This window comes from Epinephelus moara, chromosome 14 (genome assembly GCF_006386435.1).
Source record: "Epinephelus moara isolate mb chromosome 14, YSFRI_EMoa_1.0, whole genome shotgun sequence".
In the NCBI taxonomy this organism is placed as follows: Eukaryota; Metazoa; Chordata; class Actinopteri; order Perciformes; family Serranidae; genus Epinephelus; species Epinephelus moara.
In genome coordinates this window covers 24,152,909-24,164,854 of record NC_065519.1, presented here as the reverse complement: position 1 = coordinate 24,164,854, position 11,946 = coordinate 24,152,909, and the positions used below count along the sequence as shown (strand labels likewise).

Below are 11,946 nucleotides of genomic sequence, written 5' to 3'. Positions count from 1 at the left end.
ATTGTTATTGAATATTAAAACCCCAAATATTGGTATCAACCTAAAATATCAGGCATCAGTTGGCATGCATTTTGTAGTTTTGGATAGTTTTACATATTTTATAAGTTTATCATATGTTTTGAAATAAGATTTGAATCTGCAAAGTAACTCGTAGATAAGAGCCTCAGTGTGTGTGGATGAGTAGAAGTACATGTGCAAATTAAATCTAAATACTCATGTAAAGCTTAGGTATTTCTGAACCGACCACATCCTTACTAAAAAGAAAAAAATATACTGTAAAAGAAAGGTAAGGTTTGTCTGGGTTCCAGTGGGAATTTATGCCATTAATTTGAGAAATAACAATGCAGGTGTACAGCGCATGCGTACAGATTAGAGACCATTTCTGCAAACCGGGTCGAGTTTGAACCATCTGATGATTCATCGCTACTATAGACGATCTTGGTCTCTATTCACAGCCACAGGACTTTGTTTATCTTGTGTCTCACGCTGGCTCATGTCGACACAACAGAAAGGAAACGTCTCCTTCAAGTAATAGAAAGTCACCGCTTTCATGTGGCAACGAGCTTAAACAGAAGTTGTAAATAATGCGTCAGGTAATACACTGGATTTAAAATTTGAATAATGTCGATTTATTGTTGTTGAAAAGTGTTTAGAAGCGTTGGTTTATGAGACTCCAGTAAGTACACTGCAATTAATATCATATAGGCCTACCCCAAATTAAACTCAACATGCAGTATGCAGTCAATGTAATAATTTGCTCTCAGCTGTAATAAAACAAAACTTCTGGTGATAATGAGTGGATATGGACTATTAATCCTACTTTTCACATCAGTTTAATATCCGCTAGATGGCGCTCCAGTTCCAATTTAACGCACTGATCTCCAGCAAAACTTTTATTTCTGTCACAGGATTAATTCAGGATGTTAAGGACAATTTCAATGATGCAACAAGATTACAAGGTTTCCCTTTGCTCACATTAGATATAAACCATCATCATTCTGTCAGCACACACTGTTGTGTTGCTCGTCAAAGTCAAGTTACATGGGTTTTCTTTAGCTTACAATGCATACAACAGTGTTTTTATTCATTTATAACTATGTCCCTCTTAAAGACACAGCACAGTTTATTTTACAGTTCATTTTTTACTTCACCTCTGCTCCTGTGTCATGAAGGGGGCTTGGAGTCAACTGGTTGAACTGGTTTCTAGGGGCCCTGACCTCTGTCACAGTTTCATATGAAAACACAAAGTGCTCTTTTACCAAATCATGACACCAGTTTCTGCCTCCAAGAGAAACAGCAATCATTTTTCAATAAAGACAATTCTTTTGTGTCACAGCAGGAAAAGCACAGGTGTAATTAATAAAATCAATGATGGCTGAATTCCATTTAGCTGCTTCAGCTGACTCACTGTCACACTGTCATAGTTTACTGGGACACATGAATACAACAGAGACATTGTTAGTGTTATTAGTAACAACTGAACGTCTTAAAGTCCATGTTTGTCCTGCCGACAGAAAGACTATAAACTTTCTGAAAACTATTGCATCTCTCTGATGTTGTCACAGGAGCATCCAAGCTGAGTGTGTGTCCTCTTTGTCCTCACTTTTCACTCAGGCTGCTCTGCGCTGGACCGTCCTCCATCCTGAGACGGACAGCTGATGCCTCCGCCTCACTCCCCTGGCTGCAGGTGCCTGGTTACAGATGTTTGGATCTGGATCTTCATCCTGGAGATCCGGCCTTTCCTATTGTCTTTCTCTGCCTTGTGTGCATGTGGTCCTCGTATCTCTGTGTCTCCCTCCGTGTGTGTGTGTGTGTGTGTGTGTGTGTGTGTGTGTGTCTGTGTTTCCTTTTTCCAGTTTTGTCTCTTTTGCGTTTATGTAGTTTGTCATCTATCCAGATCTCCATGGTGGTGAGGAGGTGGCTCAGGATCTGTTTGGCAGCACCTGAAGGTACCATATTCTGCATATACAGCATGTCTAGAGTCTCCCTGTACTGTTAGCATCCTTCTATACTGTGATTTTACTATGTTGGTTAGTCTGTACACAGGACTTTTAGGGCACATCTGTCCATCCAGGGAGAGGGATCACTCCTCTGTTGCTCTGCTACCTGAGGTTTCTTCCATTTTCCCCCTGTTAAGTTTTCCTCATTCAAACTGAGGGTCAGAACAGAACAGAGAGTATGGTTTGCTGTACATATTGTAAAGCCCCTTGAGGTGCATTTGTGATTTGTAATATTGAGCTACATGGAAAAACGGGCCTTACTGTCTTGCCCTGTGTGCTCCTTTTTGCTTCCCACCAGAATCTCCATATCACTCTTCTGGTTGGATGGTTCCAAAATCATTTCCCCATCCTTTGGCGGCCACAGTTTTTGCCCTAGGAGGCTGAAATTTGACATGGAGGTCAAGTGTGAGTGTGAAGGTTTGCATTTGTGTTCATGCCTATCGGCTACAAGGGGTCTCTTTTCAACGGGAGGATGCATGTGTGCGACTTTGCGCTTGTTTATGTGTTGTGTTATGTATGCAGCCATAGGAAGACTGCAGTTTAAGGCCTGCCTCTATGCAGCTGATTTTGCACTGACACTACTGAGACATTATAAAGTAGTTTGGTATCTTATATCGTATGTGTCTCAAAGCTTCAGCATCCTCATATTTGTCTGTCTTCTACACCTTCTCATTCTTTATTTCTATAGATTCTAAAAGTAAAGTCAACATTAGATAATGGCTTTTACCTGGATTCCCTCCCTGTCCTCCTGATCAGCACTGCCTAATGTTTCATATATTTAGTGTATATTAACACCAGCCTCCACTGGCTCTACATTTTGACATGTAAGAGGAAACATTTTTGTCTCTAGTACAAAGAGAAGAGGAGCTCTGGCTTGCAGGCTGTGTGAGTGACACTTTCCTCACGCAGCACAACACCACACCACCCAGGGGAGGCCAGTGGCAGAGCCGCACAGCCCCAGCTCTGTGCTGTGTTTTCGGGCACTGCGGCTCGACTCAGGTGAGGGATGGTTGTCAGGTGAGCGCCACACTGGGCCAAGCCTCGGTCTCGCCGCGTGGTGCTGTGTATTGCAGCTGGCCAAAAGACAGACTGTGAGCCCTGGCTGTCAACATCTGCTCCAGAGACTGTACCATCTGCCCGAGGCCCGGGGGGAGCATCTCTCCCATCTCAGACCAGCTGCAGAGCCCCAGACGTGGACCTGTGCAGTCCTGCAGAGGCAGAGAACACGGCCAAGACGCAGTCAGAGCCGCTGAGTGCTGGAACATTTGTCTCACACACTTAGCTGTGTTTTATCTGTAGGGTGAGATCACACTGAGGTTTAGATAAACAAAATGATGCTCCTTTTGACTAAAATTAACTACACAGTGGCAGAGAGTACAGACACAGCCTATGTATGTAGCTATTGCAAGGAACTCAAAAATCACATATCCTGATAGCCAAAAAAATCCAAATTGATGTGACAAATTTTCATGAAACAGAATCTAAGTGCAAGATAAAGACATCAGGGAGAAAATAAAGAATGACAGAGGAGGACGAACATCATGAGACACAATAGAAAAACTGGAAGGGACATTAGTGTGTAAAACAATACACACATGCACATGGGCGGATTATGAAAGAATGTGCCCCAGGGTCCAGATATGCAAAAGGACCCACCACCTCCTCAACACAGGAAACATGAACCTTATAGCTGTTTAGCATCTCTTTGTTGTCGTTACACATCTGTGGATCTGTGTGTCTTTATGGTAATTTTGCGTGGAGTTATTGTGTGTCTTCTTGAGATTGTTTCATGTTTTTTTGAGGTAATTTTGTGTGTCTTTTAAGGATTTTTTTTTAACTTTTGGTTTATTGTGTTTCTTTGAGATCACTTTGTGCCTCTTTGGAGTTGTTTTGTGTCGGGGTTTTTTTGTTATTTTGTGTCTCTCTGAGGTAAGTTTGTATATCTTTGAAGTCATTTTGTATCTTATCTGGACATTTTTGGGTCTGTTTGTAGTTGTTTTAAGTGTCTTTTTGGTTATTTTGTGCCTCTTTATGGTTGTTTTTTTTGCCTCTTTTTGTGGTTATTTTGTGTGTCTTTGCAGTGCCCTTGCATCTTTTGTTGGTCTTTTTGTCTCTTTGTAGTCATTTTTAGTCTCTTTGGGGTATGTTTGTATCTTTTTTGGTTATTTTCTGTCTCTTTGAGGTCAGTTGGTATCTTTTCTGGTCGTTTTGTGTCTCTTTGTAGTCGTTTTGTGTCCCCTAAGTCATTTTGTATCTTTCCTAGTCATTTTGTGTCTTTGTAGTTGTTTTAAATCTCTTTGGGGTAATTTTGTGTATCTTTAAAGTAGTTTTGTATCTCTTTGTAGTCATTTTGTGTATATTTGAGGTAATTTTGTGTACCTTTGAAGTCATTTTGTATCTTTTCCGGTCATTTTTGTGTCTTTGTAGTTGTTTTGAGTCTCTTTAAGGTAGTTTTGTGTATCTTTGAAGTCATTTTGTATAATTTCTGGTCGTTTTGCGTCTCTTTTTTGTCGTTTTGTGCCTCTTATTGTAGTTATTTTGTGTGTCTGGAGTTCCCTTGCATCCCTTGGTGGACTTTTTGTCTCTTTGTAGTCATTTTTCGTCTCTTTGAGGTAAATTAGTGTCTCTTTGAAGTTGTTTTGTATCTTGTAGTTGTTACCTCTCTTTGTAGTTATTTATAATCTCTTTGCAGTTATTTTGCATCTATTTGTGGTCTTCTTGGGTCTCTTTTTGATTGTTTTGTGTGTCTCTGTAGTCATTTTGAGTCCCTTTTCTGGTAATTTTGTGTCTCTTTGAGGTCATTTTGTGTATCTTTGAAGTCATTTTGCATAATTTCTGGTTGTTTTGTGTCTCTCTAGTTGTTTTGAGTCTTTTTTTGGTTATTATGTGTGTCTTTGCAGTTTGTTTGCATCTCTTTGTGGCCCTTTTGTCTCTTTGTAGTCATTTTTAGTCAATTTAATAATTTAATGTCTCTTTGAAGTAATTGTATTTCCTTTTAGTCACTTTGTATCTCTTTGAATTTCCTTTACATCGTTTTGTGGTCCTTTTGTGCCACTTTGTGGTCACTATGAGTCTCTTCCTGGTCTGTATGGATTCATTTGAGTGACATTTTGCAGGTGAAGGCCAGGGAAAGGGGACCTGTGCCTGATAAGCCTATTTAATAATCCATCCATGTACATGCAGTAATCAGTCATGTCTTGAGTTCATCTTCAATGGAATATCTGTAAAATTTCACAATAAAAGTCTACGAGTCCACACATTTTTTTTTTTTTTTTTTGTTAAGACCTTTTATTTCATCAATTTGAAAGAAACAAGTAAAAACAGTGTACAAAGTTTATATTATTTGTTTACTAAAGCTGGTGTCCTCAGTCTCAGGAATATGGGAGGGCAGGTACAAAAAAAGTTTGAAATAAAAAATAAAAAGTATAAAATGAATTTCCCTATTTTCAGAAGGTGACAGCAAAAAGGGTGAGCGTGCATAGGAATAAGTAACAATCAAAAACTGAACAAAAAGGTTTGCAAACGATTGACGTGAAAACAATATCATAAAAACCATTACATTCAATAACGTATGATGCACTTTTGAGAAAATGATTATCTGTCATCTTTAAAAAAAAAAAAAAAATACTGAAGCACTTTTGGAAACTTCTTAGTACACTTTGAAATAAGAGTCTCAGTTTAGCCTCAGACGACTGTAGAAGGGGAATCATCATTCAAACAAGCAATTCGAGCTTTATTTGTATCCACATTTGAATTTACATCATAAAAGAGGCTAATTTAGTCTTTACCAACCACAAAGTACAAATACGTCCAAATACAATCATTTTGGGGTGCATCAAAGTGCATATCATTGGCACAATAAAACTCATTTTAGTCAATGCTGGTCTCATATAAATAACTTGTGACGGAGACAGAAGTCCCCTAAAGTAGCAAATCAAAGATGACTCTTTGTGTGTTTCCCCTGAAGCCCAGTTTGTTTGCAAAGTATTCCTAAAGAAGTGTATTCTGTTAAAGTGACCTCATTGAGGCTGCAGTGAATGCACTGGGTGGAAAACACCCAATACTGTACTGTACATGGAGGAAAAACCCAGAGGAGAGAAGAGTTTCTGATGGGTCAGCAGTGACTGAGCCCGATCAGATGGAAACCAGGAGGTGTCTGCAGCACAGCATCGAGATAGGAAGGCATCGGGAACTATAAGCACTTACTTCAGGGGGGGCGGGGGGCTGGAGGAGCTATTTATTACCCTGAACAGGAAACTGGGGGGTCTCTCAGTGACTCTGATGTACAAACAGGTCAGAGGAATCCATTGCAGGACAACTTTTACCTTAATGATTAACCGTTCTGCATTTTTTTTGCTACCATTCCTCACATCAGACTGTATTGCACAATCGATTCATCAGACTCATTGTGGTGTGGCATGACAGTACAACAGACCGATTGGTGTCAGTTTTGCATCGGGGGTGGTAGAAAAGTGATAAAAATCCTCTCCAGAAGCTGGTAGTTCAGCCGTAGGAGAATCAGCCATGTGTTAAAACACGTTAAGTATGCAGAAAGATTGATTTATTTGATACATTCACTTTTGAAGCCAAAAAATGTCTGAATGGTATTTGAATTGTTCAGAAGTCTTAAGAGAGGAAAACATGGATTTAATACCCACCCAACAAACAAACACACTCTTAACTCACTTGATGTTTTTGGTCCAAAGTATGCCTATATCTATTTGAAATGGTTGATTCATATTCAGCTGTATATATTTTCAATACAAAATTCACATCAGTGGCCTAATTTGTGCATAACGTGACTACATTTCCCCGTTCATTATGGTGTATGGATGCCTGCTCAGTATACAGCATAACAACAAGGAGATGCAGGGTAGTGTTAACTCTGCTTCTCTCCGTGGTCAGTCTTCAAAGGCCTCACAGAAGAACCACAGTTATCTTTGTTTTGTCTTGAATTTCCTCCTTCCTGGAAAAAACACAACTTGCAGATTTTGAAATGTTACATCCACCAACGGCATCTGCAGACAATGCTGGGAGGATGGGGCTGTGGCCCCGGTCTTTTGAGAGTGCAGTCGGGTGGGGTGAGGGGGAGATGGTGGGACCGGAGGAATGTATCAGAGTTGTTTAAGCCGTCCCACTGGCGGAGTAGGAGAACTGGGGGAAGTGGGGTCTCCGCTCGCTGTCGAATGACTCCATACTGTCATCTGAGGATAGAGGGCAAACAACGGTTTATTTCATGTAGAAGTTAAGGGAGGGGCAACATGATAATACACACCGGGAGACAATGTCAGTTTGTCAAACCGTTTATATCTTGGTATCTCCCCCTCTTACCCACCTGTGCCCAAAGATACTGTTACTGTATTGCCTTTTTCTCATCTGGAAATAGTCGACCACAGCACCAAGCATTGTCCACTGGCTGGAGCAACTTTTTCATTTTACAGCTAAACAGTACACTAAAATATGTTTCTGAACACATCTGAGGTGAGAAACAGGCATTGCAGAAACATAATCTTGATTCATATTTGATCAGCGCTAGTCTGACAGTTTGACCGCACACAAACACTGACTGACATGATTGACAGCTGTGTAAAAGACTCCTCAGCTCTGATGGGTTGTTTCCGCTCACTTACAGTACTGCTATTAGAAGCACTACAAGGTCATACAGAAGGCAGAGGAGTATGATTTGTTTCACAACTCGGTGTCATGTGCTACTGTGTGCATAAAGAGACAGTTGCAACAAATACAACAAGTTATTCTTTCATATAGTTACCAACTACAGTGTAAATGTCTTCCATATACATGTTTACACTGCATTTGTGTGCATATCTCTGATATTCAACTTGTCATGAGCTCCTATCAAACACTTGATTGTGCTCCATGTTGTTTGAGATACAATCATTTTCTTGTTACAATATATTTAGTCTTTGGGCACATGGGATTACTGTTTTTTTTTTCTAAAACATACAGAAATATATGGAAAAACAGCAGTCCCATGTGGTCAAAGACCAAACTCACTCTGATAAGAAAAACTCACTTATCAGCCAAACTGACCAATTTGGAACATTTCCTCTGATTCATTAGATCATTTCCCCCTGTTTTTTGGGGAGTTTTCCTTATCTGCTGTGAGTTTCCAAGGACAGAGTGATGTCATATGCTGTGAAGCCCTCTGAGGTAAATTGTGATTTGTGATACTGGGCTTTATAAATAAAATTGAATCAAATTGAATTTGTGCTTAGACGAGCCCAGATTACACTTTCATTGCAAAAGAAATGAAATTTTAATTGGACTTTCACATCAATGTGATGCAGTCTCTTGATGTGCCTGGTATTTAATTCAGTGAACAAACCAAAAAAAGGCATTCCTGTCAGTTAAATTTATATACATTTTCCAGAAAATGTACAATATTCCAGTATATGATAGTATATAATTTATACTAGGAAACCGGATATAGATTACATATACAGTAGTGTGACAAAGGCTTTAACTATATCACCTACTGCAAGCAGAAGTACATATGAATCTATTTATTCCTATAAATGAGAGATAAAATGTTGCATTGTTGTATCAGACTAGATGTTGTCTTAGACGTTGCTTATTATACTGTGTAGTAGGATGTTGACTTTTCCTTACTGATAGATATGTGTCTCCTGCATGCTAAAAGATCGATCACAATGTTTTGGAAAAAGACTAACAGACCAAGAGTTACTTATTGGGTTAGGCCAGGGGTTGGCAACCTGCGGCTCCGGAGCCCCTCTCCAGTGGCTCTATGTGGCTTTTACAGAAAAATATATGGAAATGAATAACAGTTATTTTTTAACATTTTAATTTAAATTTTTCATTTCATTTTTTCATCATAAACAGCCCCCTGCAGAGCAGCCACTTTGTGCTAAAACATATTAATGAATGCTCATTTAGAACTATTTGTCATATTGATAGGCTAATTTAGACATGACAGGCTACGTTACCTTTATTATAAAGCACAAAAATGTATTGCTGCTCCAGACAAATTAAAAAAATAAATAAAAATGGCTCTTTTGATAGCAAAGGTTGCTGACCCCTGGGTTAGGCAAATGCTAATAACATTTCCTGCAGAAAGAGTGATGTATTTATGGAAAGGGAAACAAGGTATGTTTGAAAAGGTTTGGGGAGCATTTACTGCTTTTGTGAAATGTATGCATCTATCAGGTGATGGAGCGGAGGAATGAGTACTTACTGATGGAAACCTTGCAATGTGGGTGATCTAAGCTCAACTTTTTGAGGATAATGAAATACTTTTAATTTTAATTAACATATTTTTTAGGATTTATGCATGTTCAAAAGATGGCTTTATGTCTGAGAAGTTGTTCTTTGTGATTTTTGTTCATTTGTGTCTCAGTGTGTGCTCTGGTTGATGAAGTTTCCATTTGTTTGTTTCTAATAAACATATTGTTTTTAAAAATAAAAAAGCTGCATTATAGTAACAAGTAGTGGTACAATTTTCTGAACTAGTTTGACTGTCTCTGCTGAGTGAAATAAACAGTTAATGCTACACCTGCTTTGCCATTCCATCCCCATTTCCACAACTTTTTTTCTGTATCAGATGTTTGACTCATAACATTAAAATGTTTAAAATTGATTTTGTCAATATCACACAGTCCCAATAATCCTATATGGTGCCAATCTGTTACCTTACTGTATTTCTTACACTGTGTCACCTCTTCATTTACACATTGGCTGTGACTCACGTGTATTTGATGACTTTCCGAAGCATGATACTGTTAATGGCACTGGCTCTCCAGGAGAGGGGAGACTTCTTACGCCAGCAGAGCGGTGTCTTTGCTCACATGTAATCTCCCCAGAAACTAACTCAAGCTTTACATCAAGGACTCAAACTTCTGTACAGAGGAAAAGACTCAAGATAACTCTTGAGACTACATTTGTTCTTTTGTTTTAATATGAAACTGAAAATTAAAAGAGACAGTGACAAACATTTCAGGGTTTTCACATGGAAACATGTTCAGTAACTGTTTTTTTAAAGGATCACTAATTCAGTAACCTTTGGGGGGAGAAGTCTGCTTTCATCTTGAGTGAATTGAAAGTGTAATTCTTCATTCTTAATAAAGTCTCAGGAGTTTGAGGGAAATTTATTATACAAGTAAGGTGGCAATTCATCTTCGCTTGCACAGTCCACCACAGCTCACATCTGCCTCACTGTCACATTCAAACACTAAAGCTCCACAGTGAGGAGAAGTCTGATGATTTGAAGCTGTGCTACACCACAGAAGTGAAGTCTTATTAAGCATATTGGATGTGTGGGCGAGTATCGTTTGGTGCTACCTTGTCCGGGTGGCGTAATAGTGATGGTCTGTGCTGTGAACTCCTCGTCAAAATATCGTGTGTCCGTCTCCGAGGTTACTTGGGGCTTAAACGGCGGGACCAGCTGTTGGGGAGCAGAAGAGACAAACATATCAGCACATCAGCGGTGTCAGTCAGTTTGGTAACAGTTGTTCTTCTGATGACAATCTACATCTTTTCTAGGTGGTGGTGCTTCCACTGACGTAACTTCATTGATCCCTGGGGGGAGTGATGTTTATCTGAGCTGGGTGTCCTTTCAGTGGTGACAGTCGCAAGAAAATGAGAGAGTGAGGAAGCAACGTAAACATTTCAGAAACTGACCTTCTTCTCATAAACGTCTTGCCATTCAATTCCTGCGAAGAACTTGTGCTGCATGATTTCCTTGGCATCGTCGGGCCCTCCACCTAACCTGGAAGACAAGGACACGAACAAATCAGGATGTGTTATGACGCATGATAATTTTGGTTCTAATTCTAATACATTTATTTCCATTTTTCGTTCATAAGCATATATCACAAGCACATTTTTACATCATAAACAACTCCATGAGTCCGACTGAGGCTCCTCACCTCTGCATTGGTTCTTTCTTAAGGAGGCCAGAAAGCAGCGAGCGTGCCTCGGGGCCGAGCGTCCGAGGGAAGCGGATGTCTTCCATGAGGATGAGCTCAAACAGCTTCTCGTGGTCCTGGTTGTAGAAAGGCAGTCTGCCGCACATCATCTCGTACATCACCACCCCCAGACCCCACCAGTCCACAGCACGGCCGTAGTCGTTGTCCTCTAGCACCTTGGGGACGAGGAGAGGTGTACAAATTTATTTAACGCAGCTGTTGGGATGCTCATAAGTCATGTAACTATGTGGGGAGGGGGCTTAGTATGTGGGTTTTATATTCTTTCATACGACAACATTACTTTATAATAATATAGTGAAGAATTTATCTTTTATCTGTGTTTTTTTTTTACTGAATATTTGTACTATAAGCTAAAAAATGTTCAGTTGCTACGGGTTTGCGGCAACACTTTAGGGTTCAACCAATAAGGTTGTGTTTGGACATCAGACGGCTGTGAAGACAGCACCTCTTTAGGCTGGACATACAGACCCTAAAGCAACTGTCCCCCCCATCACCCCACCCTCACCAAAATCACCTGCTCTCCCCCTGGTCTGGGCTTTTGAGGCAGCCCAAGCCAGCACTGACTCACATCTCACATTAGGAGCAAGGATAGAGTTTCCCCTGGAGCCCTGCATATTTAATCACCACAGGGCCTTCCACACACACACACACACACACACACACACACACAGATCAACAAGCAGCAGAGGTGTGGGTCGCTTAAATAAGCAAATGTGTGGCAACAAACACAGACCAGTCCTACAAACAAGCTGCTCAATGAACACAACCCGAGAGGGGGAAATATTTAGCCTTATTATTTCCATAGGATGACTTTTCTCGACAGTTCTTAATGAGACAAACTCCTCCAGTGTTGTGCTCACTGAACAGCGCAACCTGTTGCATGACTAATGTGCTGCTGAGCAGAGTTGTTCCAAGGTCTCTGGGGACATGTACTGGATTCTACCTCGCCAGGCGGATGTTGAAGGTGAAATCAAGACAAGGAG

General features: G+C 40.1%; 1 protein-coding gene across 2 annotated transcripts in view; it reads right to left on the bottom strand.

Moving 5' to 3' along the window:
* Window positions 1–6,234: 6,234 nt before the first annotated feature.
* The window catches only part of akt1 (v-akt murine thymoma viral oncogene homolog 1), a 39,213-nt gene continuing 33,501 nt past the window's right edge, over window positions 6,235–11,946 (bottom strand). For both annotated transcript variants that reach the window (XM_050061480.1, XM_050061479.1), the window contains exons 11-14: window positions 10,904–11,118; window positions 10,656–10,743; window positions 10,317–10,419; window positions 6,235–7,204 (exon numbers count right to left, since the gene is read on the bottom strand). In XM_050061480.1, the coding sequence (XP_049917437.1) occupies window positions 7,125–7,204; window positions 10,317–10,419; window positions 10,656–10,743; window positions 10,904–11,118 (486 nt within the window). In that variant the 3' untranslated portion in view covers window positions 6,235–7,124. The remainder of the gene's footprint in view (window positions 7,205–10,316; window positions 10,420–10,655; window positions 10,744–10,903; window positions 11,119–11,946) is intronic.